General features: G+C 40.3%; 1 protein-coding gene across 1 annotated transcript; it reads right to left on the reverse strand.

Annotated features, from left to right (window-relative positions):
• Positions 1-1010: 1010 nt before the first annotated feature.
• Positions 1011-10415, reverse strand: CCKAR (cholecystokinin A receptor). Its single transcript, XM_023506791.2, has 5 exons — positions 10052-10415; positions 9094-9348; positions 6513-6774; positions 4102-4229; positions 1011-2144 (listed from the first exon to the last, which is right to left on the reverse strand). Exons 1-5 carry the CDS (start codon positions 10161-10163, stop codon positions 1612-1614), a joined length of 1290 nt encoding a protein of 429 aa, XP_023362559.1. The 5' UTR covers positions 10164-10415; the 3' UTR covers positions 1011-1611.
• Positions 10416-16021: the final 5606 nt, after the last annotated feature.

Raw genomic sequence — 16021 nt, forward strand, 5'->3', positions numbered from 1 at the left:
TAAAAAAAATCCTTTCAGTTAGCACCAGAGCTTAGATTTCTAATATTCAGCAACTTCTTTTTAATTAAAGTTTGTAAATTAGAAAAGGTAGAGAATTTCGATTTTTACCACTGACTTTTCAAAGAAAAGAAATACCCTGGAGAGAGACCTCCAACCATTCTTATGAAGGATTACAATAAAATCACATGCTGGGAGACTCTAATAGTCATTGATGATCCTTTATTTAACCACAACGAAGAACAAAGGACATAGTGTGTTACTTTGGTAAATTCTGTTTATCCATACACAGAGAATTAACAAGTACACAAAATACACATTAACAGCACAGATACACAAAGTAGTTTCCATGGGCTCTAATATGCTTGGAGCCACCTTGGGTTTTTTAGTGTACTTTGGACCCCCTTTTGTCATGGAATTTCTTTAGGAAACAATAGGAGGTCGCTATGATAGCAAGAAGCTAAAAGAAAGCAAAGGAACAAGTGCATCGCCCACCATCAAGGACAGGGCATGACTGGACCAAGGATTAGCAGGGTAGCCTATGACACAGAAGTATTCTAAACTAATGATTTCAGCATATATAGGCCCTGCAACTTGGGGCATCCCACAATTCCATTATTGTGATAATAAGGGGATGCATTAAAACACACACACACTCTTTCTTTCCCTTCTTTCCTTCCTTCCTTCCCTCCTTCCTTCCTTCCTTCTCTCCCTCTTTCCCTCCTTCCCTCTTTCCTTCCTTCCTTCCTTTCTTCCTTCCCTCCTTCCTTCCTTCCTTCCCTCCTTCTTTCCCTTCTTCCCTCTTTCCCTCTTTCCCTCCTTTCCTTCCCTTCCCTCCTTCTCTCTCTCCCTCCCTTCTTTTCTCTTTCCTTCCCTCCCTCCTTCTTTCCTTCCCACCTTACTTCCCTCCCTTCTTACTTCCCTCCTTCCTTCCTTTCCCCCCTTTCTTTCTCCCCATTCCTTTCTCCCCTTGCTTCCCCCTTGCTTTTTTCCCCTCCTTCCTTCCCTCTCTCTCTCTTCTTCTCCCCTTTTCTTGCATCCCTTCTCTCATCTTTGACAAGTTATAGAATTGTTTCATAGACAATGTTCCTTAGACCTTCAAAATGCCACAAAATAGGAAAGGACCCAAAGAACTTCCTCTTTGAACCCTTGCAGTGTTATCAATACTGGTTCGTAATAAGCTGGGGGCAAGGGAGTCTGGCATATAAATGACTTTAATATATATTTCCAGGGACTCTGTAACTTTACATCAGAAAAAGGAGATAAAACACAGGTACTGAGACAGGACACACTACGTGGAGATTTTGACACATAGAGAGTCCACTAAGGGACATGCATGTTGCACGTTTCCTTTCTCTATTTGGACTTGACAGCCGCAAACATGGCAGCCAAATTCAAGTCTGATTTCTTGTCCATCCATGTTCTTCCTTTTTCGTGGGTAGTTTTAGTTAGAGGGATCCTTTGCCTTCAAACTGTCTTCCGAAGCGACGAGCACAGCAAACCTGATGGTACTCCCTGTCTGGATCCTCCATGAGATGAGCTGCCCAATGTTTCCCTAGCAAACACAACCCTCTCTCTCTTCCTCCTCTTCCTTTGGTGGGAACGTGGGACAGCTCACGTGGGAGGGGCAGAGACGCTCATGTGGCTGTAGGAATACCTGGTCAGAGATGCTCCCATGGTTCTCCCATCTTCCTCTTCACCTCCTTCTCCTCTCATTCCCGGAGGGTTGGGGTGAGGGCAACAGGTGAAGGTGGACAGGAAGCCTAGCCGGAAGCGCTTGTTCATGAAGCAGTAGATGATGGGATTCACGCAAGCGGAGGTGTAGGAAAGCAGGAGGATGAAGGAGATGGGAGCTCCGGAGAGGAGCAGCTCGGCCGAGGTGGGGTCGTAGGCCCTCCAGGCGTTGACACTATAGATGGGCATCCAGCAGAGGAAGAACAAGATCACGATAACGATGAGCATCCGGATCACCCGCTTCTTGGCCATCAGGTTGGCGGCAGAGTTACTGCTGCGGGCTCGGTCCACCTTGATGCTGCTGCTGTTGGACAGCCGCTGGAGCTCCAGCTTCTTCCTCCTCTTGGACTTCTGCAGGTAGCAGCCATCTCCATCTTCATATCTGCCGCTGCTCCCTGTGCTGGCCTTCCTTTCTGGATACATAAAGAGACACATGTGATTTTCAGGTTTAAACATGCCGTAGCTAAGAGAAAGCTTGGCAGAGGCCAAATTTACACCAAAAGTCTGGACCTGAAGCTTTGGGTACGTACATATGTGAGTAAAGATGTATCACTCTGAAGCCTTCACCTTTAAAGCTGAATTTGAGCTAGGATTTTGATATCTAAAATTCATATAGCCCTTTGCCTTTCCCCAAGTATTTTCAAATGCTTTTCATTTGATCGTCACAATCCCCTGGGTTTTGTCCTGTCCAAAACCCTCCTAAATAAATACTTTGAAAACCTGTAATGTATTGTATACAAAACATATCGTGTTTATTCCACCCTCCCTTATTTCTGTTGATAGTATCACCTTCCTTCTGTCCCCCAGATTTGCCAACTGTAACTCTCTCTTTTCACCTCAATCTTCTTATCAACTCATGTCAATCAACAAAAAGTCTCATCTTTCTCATCTTTACAGCATTTTTTTTCATCTGTTCCTTTCTCTGAACTCATAGAGCTTCTTCCCGGGTTCAGAATCTCATCACTTCTTTCTTGAATTATTGGAAAGGCTGAGACCCTGCACCCCTTCCAATCTATCCTCTGCCCAGCTACTCACTTGGTATTTCTGAATTACAAATCAAACTGTGTTATCTCTGTACCAAAAATCTTCACTAGTTGTTTTTTTTTTTTTTTTATTGCCTCTGTTATAAAATTCAAAGTCTTCAGTGTAGCATTTAAAGATCTTCCTAGTCTAGTTCCTATCCACGATTTAATTCTTATTTAATATTTTTGCCCCATATTCTATGTAAAATTATAAAATTACTTAATGTTCTGGTAAAATTGATCCACCAGGTGTTTCCTGCTTATGGCATTTTATCTACTGCCCCCATGACTTTGGACAAACAGCATCCAGAATGCACCTTTTCCTTATTCTGCCATATAGATACACTTGAGGTGCTACCTTCCACATCGGGCTTTTCTTGATCCCTTGTTCTTAATATCTTCTCTCTTGAAATTATTTCATATGACTTTCTCTTTAATTGAAGGATCCTTCAAAAGAATATGAATTCTTTGAGGGGAAAAACTATTTCCTGTTGGTCTTTGTTTCTCTGTTTTGCATAGTGCTTTGCACATAGCAAATTCTTAAATAATATTTAGTAAATTGAACCAAATCGGTGGATTAAAATTCAATTCAACAAACAAAGCCCCTCTCTCTGCACAAAACACCAGGTTAAGTGCTCTGGACTCAACAGATAAATAAGACCCAGTCCCTAAATCTGTATAATCTAGAAGGAAAAAAATACCCATGATGCTTATCAAAGTATGGCAAGTGCATAGAAGAGGTTTAAGTATGCCCTCAGGAGGATAGTAGGGAGGGAGCTTAAGTATGGCCCTTGACTTAATGCTTAAAGTCCTTCAGGCCTCCTCAAACTTTGAAATAGATGAAGCCTTGTCTTGAAAGATCTCACCTCCTCTCCTTCAGTCTCCCCTCTTATTTGTACACTGAGATCTCTTTAAATTCTGGTAGCCTAACTTCACGTTCCCTATGTAATTCCTCATCCACTTCCTCCCATCCTTTTAGCACCATCAATCTAACAGACCCTTCAGCTTTCTTTTCCAATCTAATCATTCTAGATAATGAGTTTTGGACTATTCTGGTTATCAGCCTGGAGATCAGCCTACTGATTAAATCTAAGTTATAGGGGGGCTTCCTGGAAGAAATGTCACTAGACCTAATCTTGGAAGGATGAAGATGATGTCAGCAGGTGGACATGCTGGGGGTGAGGGAGAAGACAGAGTGTAGTCATTTGCAGGGAAAGGCTTAAAGGTAGGAAAAGGTGATACAAAGGATAGGAATCAAGGAGTTAGTGTGTACATGTATCTGTTTGAGGCAGAGAAAAGTCCCCGAGTTTTTGTCATTTTTCAAAGCACCCATATGATTAATCGTTACCTCTGGCAGATTTCCTCTGGCTGGCATCAAACTTGATTCCTCGGTAGAGTTCCAAAGAGATTAATCCATATGCTACCATCATCACAATTCCAGGAATGAGAAAGAGGATGAGTAACAGGAATGTGTGCCTGGGGAAGGCATAAAGAAATTCACGTGACAAATGGCAACTGCATCGCTATATTTTCTCCACAGTGACTCAGATCAACATTAATGGGGCAGCTGGTGGTGAATCGGGGAGAACGCTGGAGTCGAGATCAAATCAGATTTGACCTCAGACGCTTACTAGTTGTACGACCCTAAGCAAGTCACTTAGATTTTTCTTCTGTAAAATAGAGAGGCCCATAGCACTCTACCTCTCCAGGTCATTGTGAAGATAAAATGAGTTAAAATTTACAAAGCACTCGACTTGGTACCTGACACATAGTAAGGGCTTAATAACTGTTACTTTTTTAATTTTTAAAATTAATTTAAAATTTTTAAAATATATTTTTAATTTAAAATGTTTTTTTTTTTTTTTAATTAAACACATTTTGTTTTCTCTATTAGAAATGGGGCCTTCCTAATGTTACTTGCTGTACTCTATTGCCCGGTGATGTCTTGATGGACCAATGGGCTCTGAATGGGGCGTTTTATTTCATAGAACTTTTAGGTTAATGGAAGCTTAAACAAAACTTGCCTCCATCTTTTTTCAGTTAGAGTTTTCATTTTCGCATATGTCTCTACAATATTTGAATACAATTTCTTGCCTCAGTAAATGCAGACTTATTGATATAAATGAGCCTCTCCTTGATAGTTAAGGCTCTTTTGGGATATTAAGACTATCATTCTGAACACTAGTGCTCAATGGTCAGGATTGTAAACGTTGGCAAAGAAGATGGATGTATTAGGGATGAAGCGATCCTGTTGCGTTCTTTTAAAAACGATCCTTACATCTTGTTTCTTTTTGTGTCTCTTTCTCTTAAAAATCGAGGACCTTCAACCTTCCCCTTCCACCTTCATCTCCCCAACACTCCTATTCTAGTTAATTGAGTGCTTTGCTTAGCTACATTGCGGTTAATTGAGTTTGATTCTACTCGATTTAAGTATTATAGCTTAAGCAGTGCAGCCGATGGCATGTGTTCTGTGTCTTTATGAACCCAAGAGCCTGTTTGAGAATGGGAGAGAAATAAACACGGAGGAGTCTGACCAGGGCCGAATGGAATGGAAGTTATCTCGAATTCTGTAAGAACAAAGGAGCCTTGCCATTTCTGTACTTTGAAATCTTTGTTTATAGAAATGGAAAATGTTTATGTATGCTTATGGAAATATCAAATGTTTACTTGAAGAAAGAATGGAACAGTTCAATCAACAGTTAACATCAGATCTCAGAGCAGCCAGTATTAATTATAGTAATATGAAAAAATGAACAGGAACATCTCTTGCTTTAATGATCCTGAAGGAATAAACACATCTCATTACTGGCTCAGAATGTTTTTGTTAATTCTTGTCCAGGAGACCAGGAGTGGGTTTCTTCTCCAGATAGAGTCTTTCAAAGAGCCTTCCCCAAGGACTCTCTGCTTTTTGCTTGAAATAGTTTTGTGGCTGTAACATTACACCCCCAATTTCTCTAATTGCAATGGCAGTGGTCATTTGTCTGTCCCAAATAAGGAAGAGAAATCAAATGCCTCGTTAGGGAAGTCGGAGTGTCTCGCCCGCCACGTGATGGTGACATCGGCTATAAATTTCAGCCGAGGGATTTGACATAGCTATCTTGCCACAAACCACACACGTGCTTGTCAAAGTGATCCTGCCTGAACGGAGAGAGCTATGTATTCTCCAAACAAATGGGAAACTGTGCAGAAGGGCAAACCTTTTTGAGTTGGGTCTTTAAATCATTTGCTCTCTGGTATGAGTAAGGGTGAGAGATTAGGACATAAAATTGTCAAGAGCACAAGGTGGCTTAACCATCTCTCTTCAATTGGACAAATCACATCTTAGTAAGATTCCCCATCATGCCTTGGGAACATCTCTCATGTTTGTAATATAGTTCCTCCTTGCCTCCGTCCCTCAGGATGTTCGTTTAAGAGGACAGAGTTGTGGAGCAGTAGGGGTAAGGAAAGAGGAAGAGGACAAACTAAACTTAGGTTTTCAGGGACATTTGAATCTCTAGTGTCCTAATATAAAAAAGTCCCTGCTTGATATTTTCCCCTTTGGTTAATGAATCTTGGGGACCTTAAAAAGCCATTTATTTCATCTGCCCATCCCTCAGAAGAACCACAAAGAAATGTGTCTGCCATCGTCAAAGAGCAACAGCACACTTCAGAAAGGCGGGTACCCCAGACTCGATTGGTTTTATCCTCCCTCCAGTGTTCCCCAAGTCCATGCTTTCACCAGTGTGAGAGGATATGATATCAAACTGTAAAACAACTCACCAGGACTGTTGCATGACATCACTCGGTAACAGGAAGCGACACATATTGGCCGTCTGATTGTTATAGTTGGTAAAGGGAATCAAGTTGCTGTAAATGGGGTACGGTGACATGATCATAAAGGAGAGACACCAAGTGGCAGTGATCACCTTCAAGGCGTGGGACTTGGTCTGCCAGACCCTGGACTGTAGGGGCTTGCAGATTGCGCTGTATCTCTCTAGAGAGATGGCAACCAGATTGAAAGTAGATACGCTGACTGAGATACCTAGGAGGGAAACAAAGAAGTAGGTTAACTTGATCTTGAACCTGGGCAGCCCAGATGTGCTTGGGTAAAGAATCTAGAGGTCGCAGCCCAGAAAGGAAAGGGATTTACCTGCCAACACCGAGCACCATAGGATCATATTTAAAATCATTTTATAGCTGTCAAAACTGGTGAGTCGAGAGGTTAAATGACACATATTCAGAGTCCTACAAGGTAAATACCAGGCAAAGTTTCAAACCCAGGTCCTCTGGCAGCTTTGAACTGCACCATGAGGCTTTGGGATATCTCTTCTAGAAGGAAAACTGCCTCCTGAACATTTATCATTCTTTATTCAACTTAGTCTAACTTCCAGTGAGCATGAAGATAGCCATTAGTTAACTACGAAGGAGAAGATATAGAAACCTGCAAAGTAAAAATGGGTTTTGAGTAACAGGAGGCCAAGTTTGTTGCTTATTCACCTGGAGATTCTAGGTAGATCAAATTTCAAATGATTCTTCCTTTAATTTTAAGTATTATTATTGAATTCATAATGGGTTATTAAAGCAAAATTATGTAAAGAGTCTAAAATGCTGGCTTCATTCTGTGGTTTGAGTTCTACTTGCTTAAAGGCTTGTACGTAACTGTCTTCCAGTGAACTATTTCAAAGTATTGAATATGATTCTATATGGTTTTTAAAATGTAGTTGGGCATAATAAAAAGCAAACCTCAAAGTTTATGGTTTTACGTGATTCAGCTTTTACTTGAACTCACTTTTTTCTCCCAAAAAGCTGTCAATAATTTGAATTGACTACTTTTTAAAAATTTAGCCTAGGGCAATGGGTCCTAAAGGGACCCAGCATCTTAAACTGGGGTTGGTGACCCCATATGGGGTCTTGCCACTGAATGTGGGGGGTGTGAAATTGTGATTTATTATCACAAAGCTGTTTAGTTAGTATATGTATTTTAAATATATATATTTATATTATATATTAATTAATTAAATAATTAATAAATTAAATATTATATATATACATATATATATATATATCTTCCTGGGGTAAAAAGGGGTTTAGAGTAAAAAAAATTTAAGAAGCTCTGCTTTAGGATGCTTGTTTTGGGGAAGGGAGCTCATACTCACCTTATGAGACCCACTGTGGGATAACAGGATCCTATTTTAGAAAGGTGAGACAATCGAGGGAATGTGGTCCGGTCTACAATATAGTCACATCATTGTTTCCCCGGGATCTACCATCACTGTGGGGACCGCCCCTGAATATGGGCCTCATTGAAATCGCTTTTTGTTTGCTATACTTGGGTTCACTTAAGCAGAGTTACTGCAATCACACTGCTTTATCTTAACCACACTTTGAAAATATCTATGATTTAATTGCATTTGGTTTTTTCCTGGCTTACAGTCATTTGTTATCATTTGGGAAGTGCAGACTCCAGTTCTGTTGATTAGGGCAGAATTAAGACCGTTAATATTGCTGGTGTCCCCAAATCCTTTTGGCCCGATACATCACACAGTCTACAGATTTGAAGGCACGGTCCCTGCCTTTTTAATGGAAGAGGCTGGTTGAGGGAGAGGTGGATTGAGAAGTGATTATGAAGCTGAGTCTCTTAAATGTGTTTATTCCCACTTTGACATAATCCTAGCACTAGGCCAAATCAGGGCTGGTTATTGGAACCTCTCAGGGGCTCTTGTGTTAACTCTTTTTTGATGGACATGGGCAGGCTCAGATAACCCATCTGGTGGGCATCTTGGTGAACTCCCTACACTCAGAAGTATATATTTGGCTTTCCAACTAAGCTTGGACAGCTTCCCTTCTCACTTCTTTCTTGGAATGGTCCCAGAGGACCAGAAGAATCTGGAAAATGGACTCTGAGAAAGGAACCTGTAAATATACATACACACACACACATCAAATGTTTTATATTGATCCCCCCAAGTGCCCTAAACAAACCTGTTCTTTAAGTCACAAATAGATGTACAGTAAAAAAAAGCACTTCCCTTGAAAGGAATGGAGCAACAAGAAGAGTCTTTTTGTGCTGTTATTGTTTTTGAAGAAAATGGAAAGAAGAGTAAAATGAATGTTTTCCACTTATGTTTGGGTGGTTATTTCTGTTTTCAGTGAAGAGGCTGGACATGCTGCAAGATCTTAGAAGCCCTCCCTTCTTTTCCCTGTGCTCACATATTCAAGCCTTTCAATAGCTGTCCAGTGATTTCCTTTTTTTCTGAATCTTTTTTCCCCCTTGGGCAAGCAGCTTTTCTCTAGAACTGGCTAAATGCAACGTGATAGTGTTTAGGGTGAGTTAATGAAATGCTGACAGAAAGCCACTTACCCATGAAATAAGAGGTGGTCTTGCAGACAGCACTCCCAAAAATAAAATCCTTGAGCAGGTTGGGAATGAGATTGAAGGGCATACAGAAGAGACAGAGCATGAGGTCGCTGACAGCCAGGGAGAGCAAAAATATGTTAGTGACCGTCCTCATCCTCTTGTTCCGGATCAACACGGTGATCACCAGGGTGTTCCCCAAGATACTGAGCAGGAATATCACGGAATATAAGAGAATCTGCACCGCTGGCTGCCAAACTACTGTGTCACAATAGAGAACAGAGCCATCAGAGACCAGAACAGCACATGAAAAGCTTTGCACCCCAAGTCAGCTCAGATTTTCTCTTTCCTCCTTGGTGTTTTTGGTTTGTTTTGATTTTTGGTATGGGGGGGATTGATTTAGGAAACACCAAAGCAAAGCATTCATTTATTCTTGTACTTGTTAAGACTTTTTTGAAAACCAAATGAAGAAATCTCAGGGATGAGCTTGGATCCCAAAGGTTCTTTTGGGAAAGAAGCCTTTTGGGAAGCACTTTTCAGGAATGAGCTGTGCTGGCATTTGTTTCCAGTTTCCCGAGTGTTATTTGCAATGAATCATTTCTTCACATTATGTTTAGGTAAAGAAAATCAGACTGCTAATATGGAACAGAATCATTTCTTTACGCCTGTAACTTTAAACGTTTACATATCCCCAATCTTGTCAGTTTTTTACACTCCTTCCCCTCACCCCATTTATTCTCCCTGAAATCATGGATATTAATCTGTCACTCTTTAATCAAGAAAAGCAAGAAAATATGGACATTTGAATGATCTATTTCTCTTCTCAACTTTTTTTTTTTAAATAACAATTAAAAAAGACTTTACCTAGCCTAGTCTTAAGGAATCCTTATTATCCTTTGATTCCTTGGCTGATAATTTCTCTCTTCAAATGAACATGCCTGAAAAACAAATCTTTGGTACTTACCTTTGGGAGGACGAGGTAGGTCCAAGCAGAAAAAGGTCTCATTTTCAATTCCAAGTTCACAGGGAGGAGTAATATTACTCCCATTCAAAAATAGACTATCAACTATATCCATTCTTTCCTCTCTCTCCAGCTTACCTGTCTTCCAAGAGGAATTAAGAATGTGTGCAGAATTACTCTCTATTCATTCCTATGATGATGAAAAATCCTTCCCAAATAAGATCTGCCCGGGAGAGGCAGACATGAATTAATTTCCAGGTAAGTGCCTTCTCAGTCATTCCTAATGGTTATTCAGTTCAGGCTGGAAAACATTTGTACTAGTGTCAGAGAAGGCAGACACATGAAAATCCAGCCTGCACACTCTACCTTCTGGATCCTCCTCCTCCCTATTCCAGAGGCTAGTCTTGGGGTTATAAGCATACTAGTGACTGATTGCAAAGTTAACCCTTTCTGGAGTGGTGGGGATTTCTTATAAATATGTACCCGTGCATTCATACACACACACACATCAATACAGTAATTACCTCCATGTGGATGCGAACCTGTTTTTGTCCCAGACAATAAACAGAATCGAGCCCAACGAGGATATTTCAGACAGGAACAATTAACAAGGTAATAGATACTATAATGCAGACCATCAGAAACAAAGGACATCGAGCGGCTACGTTTCTAGCTCCTCATACAGAAGCAATTAATGCCTTTTAGCTCTGGAACACTGCCCAGGCGTGTTTGGATGCAACTGGAAGGCTGGTTAAATCGCTGGAACCCACGGTGTTAGTCCTTGGGGACTACGCCCTTGTTAACCTGAAAGTTGGCTCTGGGAGGCCGGAGTTTACATTTCCCTACGAACACGGGGTCTCTTGCTGCGGCAGGCTGGCAAGTGTGAGGAAATTCCTAATTTGTAGGAAATATGTTTTTGTTCGGATATAGGACTATGGTCATTTAACGGATGGTTGCTCCAGCTTGGAAAAGCAAATCAATGAGACCCAGGCTTAAACTGAAACCCCAATGAAGGCCCCTGTTCCTCCGATACGAATCAGTGACTGCAGTCTCCAGTCTATTTGCCCAGAACTCTCTTTGATGACTTGACCAAATTTTCAATTGTGTCATTTCTTTTCTGGCTCATTTCAGGTCAAGCAAGATGTTGTTATAGCTTTGTCTTGACCGTGTCACACATATAAGAAGGAGCTGTGATTCCAAGGAATTCTGGGACTTAGTAGCTAAGTCCAAGAGCCTTGGGACACGGAAAGATTAAGTGACTTGTCTAGAGTTATACAGATAAGGAATGTCCCACACAGGAAGCTGACCCTTGTCTCTCCGACTTCAAGTTCCTCACTCTTTTCCTTAAGCCACACGGTTGTCATCCATCTTCTTGAGCAAACATGCTCTTTTTTTTTTAATTTAATCAAACTGTGATTTCATCGAGAGAATTTGCATAAGGAAACTCACCATCACAGCTCAACAGCTTTTATGCTACTGACTGTACTAAATATTTGTCTGGAGGTGATATTCTGGTATATTTGGGAGGATGGCTCGAACCCAAAGGGCTAATTCTCTATCCACTGTATGGTACCACTTCCTATATACCACCGGGGAAACCAAGAAGGTGCTTTGGGATCACCAATCCAGTTACTACCTTTACTAGGAAGGCAAAAGATGATGAAGATGAAGACATCCTCATCTGGCAAAGGGGAACATGAAATTCTTTGAGACCATGGAAACTTCCCACAGAAATAATTTCATTTCAGTTTTTTCAGCACAGATCCCATTCTTGTCTAGGGACTGGATTGCCCCATTTAGGAATATGCTTCTTGTTACTGTTTCTCTCCCTACATTGTCACTGCCGGATGTCACTGTTATAAGTCAGTCACAATGTCTAAACCGGTTGACTGGGGCATTCGCATTTAGATTTTATTTTAAACCCATTCAAATATAGATTTTGGCTTATGATGGGGAGGGGGCATGAAAATGTGGGCTTTAATGTACATTCATCATTTGGTTTGCCCCTCCCAGTGCTGTTGTGAAGCAGATCTAGCCAAAGGCAAAAACATTTTCTTCACCCTGTTGCCTGAACAGCTTGGGGATGCACAAGGAATTCATTGATCAACTTAGATATTTTTCAAAACCGTGCCCAGAAGATGGAAGCAAGGAAAGGTCATAGAGGATGATTCAGAAGGGCAGCGTGATACAGAAGGGGCTTGGATAAAAGCATCAACAAGACGCAAGCCCAAACAAGTTAAAGCTTGTGCTGCATACTAAGGACAACAAAAAGAGATTTTGAAAAAGTAGATTTTATTGATATCCTTAGTTTTTTAGATCAACCACATTCCCTATATATTCCTACTTTTCTCTCCCTTCCAGAGTCCAACAATAATACAACAATAACAACAATAATTTTTTTTAAGGAGGAGGAACCCTAATTCACAAATCCAAGCAATTCATTAAAAATCTGATGTTCTAAACAATGTTTCACAACTTTGGACCCCCATTTCAGGGATACAGGAACAGTATCCCTTCAACAGCAAATTATTTTTATGGCAATTATTGAAATGAGCAATATCTGATGTTCTAGACAATGTTTCACAACTTTGGATCCCCATTTCTGTAAATACAGGTACAGTATTCCTTCAACAGCAAATTGTTTTTATGGAAATTATTGAAATGAGCAACATCTGATGTTCTAGACAATGTATTACAACTTTAGGACCCCCCCCCCAATTTCTACAAATATAGATGCAGTATTCCTTCAAGAGAAAATTATTTTCATGGCAGTTAGATTGGTCAAGGCACATGATATTTAAGTTTTTTCTCTATTTTTAAACAATTCATCATTTATGAATTATGTTCCAGCAAATGTGGTACCCATTTTTTCTAGATAAGGATTTCTTGCAAATATTATAATGTTAAAATTTATATGAAATAAAAATAATTCTGTAGTGTTTATTGAGTCAGAATAGTCTTAATAACTTTTTAGAACAGGGGAAGGTGTCTTTTTCTATCTCTTCCTTGGGTCTGACCCTGGTCTTTCTAAGTTCCATAACAATGGTCTTTATTAATTCCAAAACATTCAATGTCAAATATTTTGTAATTGTAGTTCTTTAGATTTATATTCTTGCAGTCAATAACATTATTACTGGAGGAAGCTAGGTGGTCCAATGAATGGAGCACGACGCCTAAACTCAGGAAAATCTGAGTTCAAATCTGGCCTTAGATACTTATCAACCAGGAGCCTGGAAACTGCCTCAGTTTCCTCACTATAAAATGAAGATATTAACAGCACCTCCCTCACTCCATTGTTGTGAGGATCTCAATGAATTCTGGCCTTCAGCTGAAGCGTCTCCCTTGCCATTCAGGACCTTGTTCTTAGTTGGGTTTCAAGTATTCCTTGAGAAAATGAAGACTGGGATTAGCCCCGAAATCCCAGCAGCCATTTAGTTTACTTCCCTATAAGACATAAGACCACTCCCAACCCCTACTTTGGGAAGGGCTGGGATTTTGTGGGAAAGAAGGGGACCGAGTGAAGCCGATTGACAAACACCCCTAGGTCACTAACAGTGCGAGGCGGAATTGCATTATTGCTTTTGGAAGTGAGGAAACTCCTATCTTATCAAGCCCCTTTAGAAGTATGTGCCCGGCAGCATCTGTGCACATCCCATGTTTCCATTTGCTATTTTGGGATTCCAAGAGCAACTTAATCCATCAAGCAGTCTGAAAGGGAAAGCAATCTGGAAATACAAGTGCCCTGAAATTTTTAAGCACCATAATACTGATTTGGCCTAATTAATGAGAGGAGTGGGGCTAATACTTCACTTTTAATATCCAGCTCTTCTGGCTCTCCCCAGATCTTTGTAAATTAAAAGGATAACATCAGATTAGATTGCCTTAATGTTTATGATCTCCACATCTGTTGCTAACAAAAAGTTAGGGTTTACAATCACATGATCTTAATCAACCAATCAACAAATAGGCATTTATTAAGCACCTGATTTGGGCCAGGAACCAGTCTGTTTGGGGGATATAAAAACATAACAAAAGTATTCGTTCTTGCCCTGGAGGAGTTAACACTCTTTATTTTTTATTTTTTTATTAAAGCTTTTTATTTTCAAAACATATGCAAGGATAATTTTTCACCATTGACCCTTAGAGCTAATAGTCTTAAGTGAATAATAGCATGTGCCTATATAGGTATATGCAAAATAGACCCAAAATACATTCAGGTGGAGGGTGTTGGATTCAGGGGAAATGAGAGAAGGCATGTTGGGAGAGCAGGAAGGGCCCAGGCAGAATAAGGCATTTGAGACTAGTTTAGAGAGAAAACTAGGGATTTCAGGAAGCAGGATGAGGAGGAAGTATATTCCAGGCATGAGAGATGATAGAGATGACCCTTGTGTCAAACAGCAAAAAGACTGGTTTGGCGGTCTCAGAAAGTACATACAGGAGAGTAATTGGTCCATTAAAAAGCATTTATTAAGTGTTTACTGTAAATAAGACCCCATGCTAAATGTTGGATGTTGCGTAATAAACTTAGAAAGACAGGATGAGATAAGTTATGAAAATCTTTAAATGCCATATGAGGACATTTTTATTTGAGTCTAGAGGTAATAGGGAGCCACTAGTATTTACTAAATGTGCGAGTAGCATGGTCAGACTTGCATTTTAAGTAAAAATTTTTAGTAATTATACAGAGGATGGATTGGAGTGGGGAAACACTTGAAGAAAGGAGACTAATTAACCAATTGATCAACCAGTTCAGAAGTTATTGGAATAGACAGGTGAAGAGCACTGAACCATCCTGGTTCAGGTGATATATTGTGCATGAAGAGTAGACATATATAGAAGTAGAAAGGATGAGATTTGGTGATGAATGGAATATGTGGAATGGGTGAGACTTTGAGTGAAGGAATGAAGAAGACACCAAAGTTTTAAAACCCAGATGACTGGAAAGGTGGTCATAGATCATAGAGGGCATAAAAGAAGAAAAAAAAGGTGGTCCTAAATCAAAGAGGATGTCCAGCAGGAGAGAGAGGGGGAATTTTATCCAGCATCCACTGAAAGATCAAGAGGGGTAATCATTGAGAAAAGGGACATCCAATTTGCAAGTGGTCTTTGGCAACTTTGGAGAGAATATTTCTCTCCAAAAGTGGATGATGGAATCAGAAGTTAGACGTCAATAGGCAGAGTAGTGAATGAGAGAGGAGACAGTGGAGGCAGTGAATACAGACAGCTTTTTCAAAGAGCTGGACTGAGAAAGGGGGAAGAGAGAGAAGACTCTAGATTGAAGGGGTGGTAGAATGTAAGTGTTCCTACATTCTTAGGAAAAAAATGTAGGAAAATATTAGCATGTTGGCAGAAAAGGAACTGGTAAGGCAAAATTCAAGATGAGAGACAGTCACAAAAAGAGAGACAGGCAGACAGAGAATGATCTTTTGTATTGGGATTGGATTGGAACAGGAGAAGATAGAACCAAAGGTGTATTTAGAACCAAAGGTAGGTCTTGGTGGGAAGGGCCACTTTTCATATGAGATTAGAGAACAGGGGATAGATAGGAGAGGGATACCTTAGGAACTAGCCAGTAAGTTACACATAAAGTCATAAGATTTAGGGTTGGAAAGATGACTCCCTCAATATAATAAAGGTCATCTAGAACAGATTCTTTTTCTTTATATTCCCAGTGCCTGCCATCGTGTCTTACACATAATACTCTTGATAAATGATTATTGGGTTGAGTTAATTTGAATTTTATAGATGAGGAAAATGAGAACTAGAGCCTGTGTCTTATCTTAAGTAGCCCAGTGACTTAGTTTCAGAGCTTGCATTAAAACTCATCTCCTGACTCAGTTCACTTGTCCAATGAGAGAATCTCTTTTATGACATCTCTGCTAACATCTCCATTCTGTTCCTGCATGTGTACTTACAATGATGGGGAGCTCATTACTTTATAAGGCAGTCCATTTCACTGTTGATGAGCCCTGT

Source organism: Sarcophilus harrisii, chromosome 6, assembly GCF_902635505.1.
Source record: "Sarcophilus harrisii chromosome 6, mSarHar1.11, whole genome shotgun sequence".
In the NCBI taxonomy this organism is placed as follows: Eukaryota; Metazoa; Chordata; class Mammalia; order Dasyuromorphia; family Dasyuridae; genus Sarcophilus; species Sarcophilus harrisii.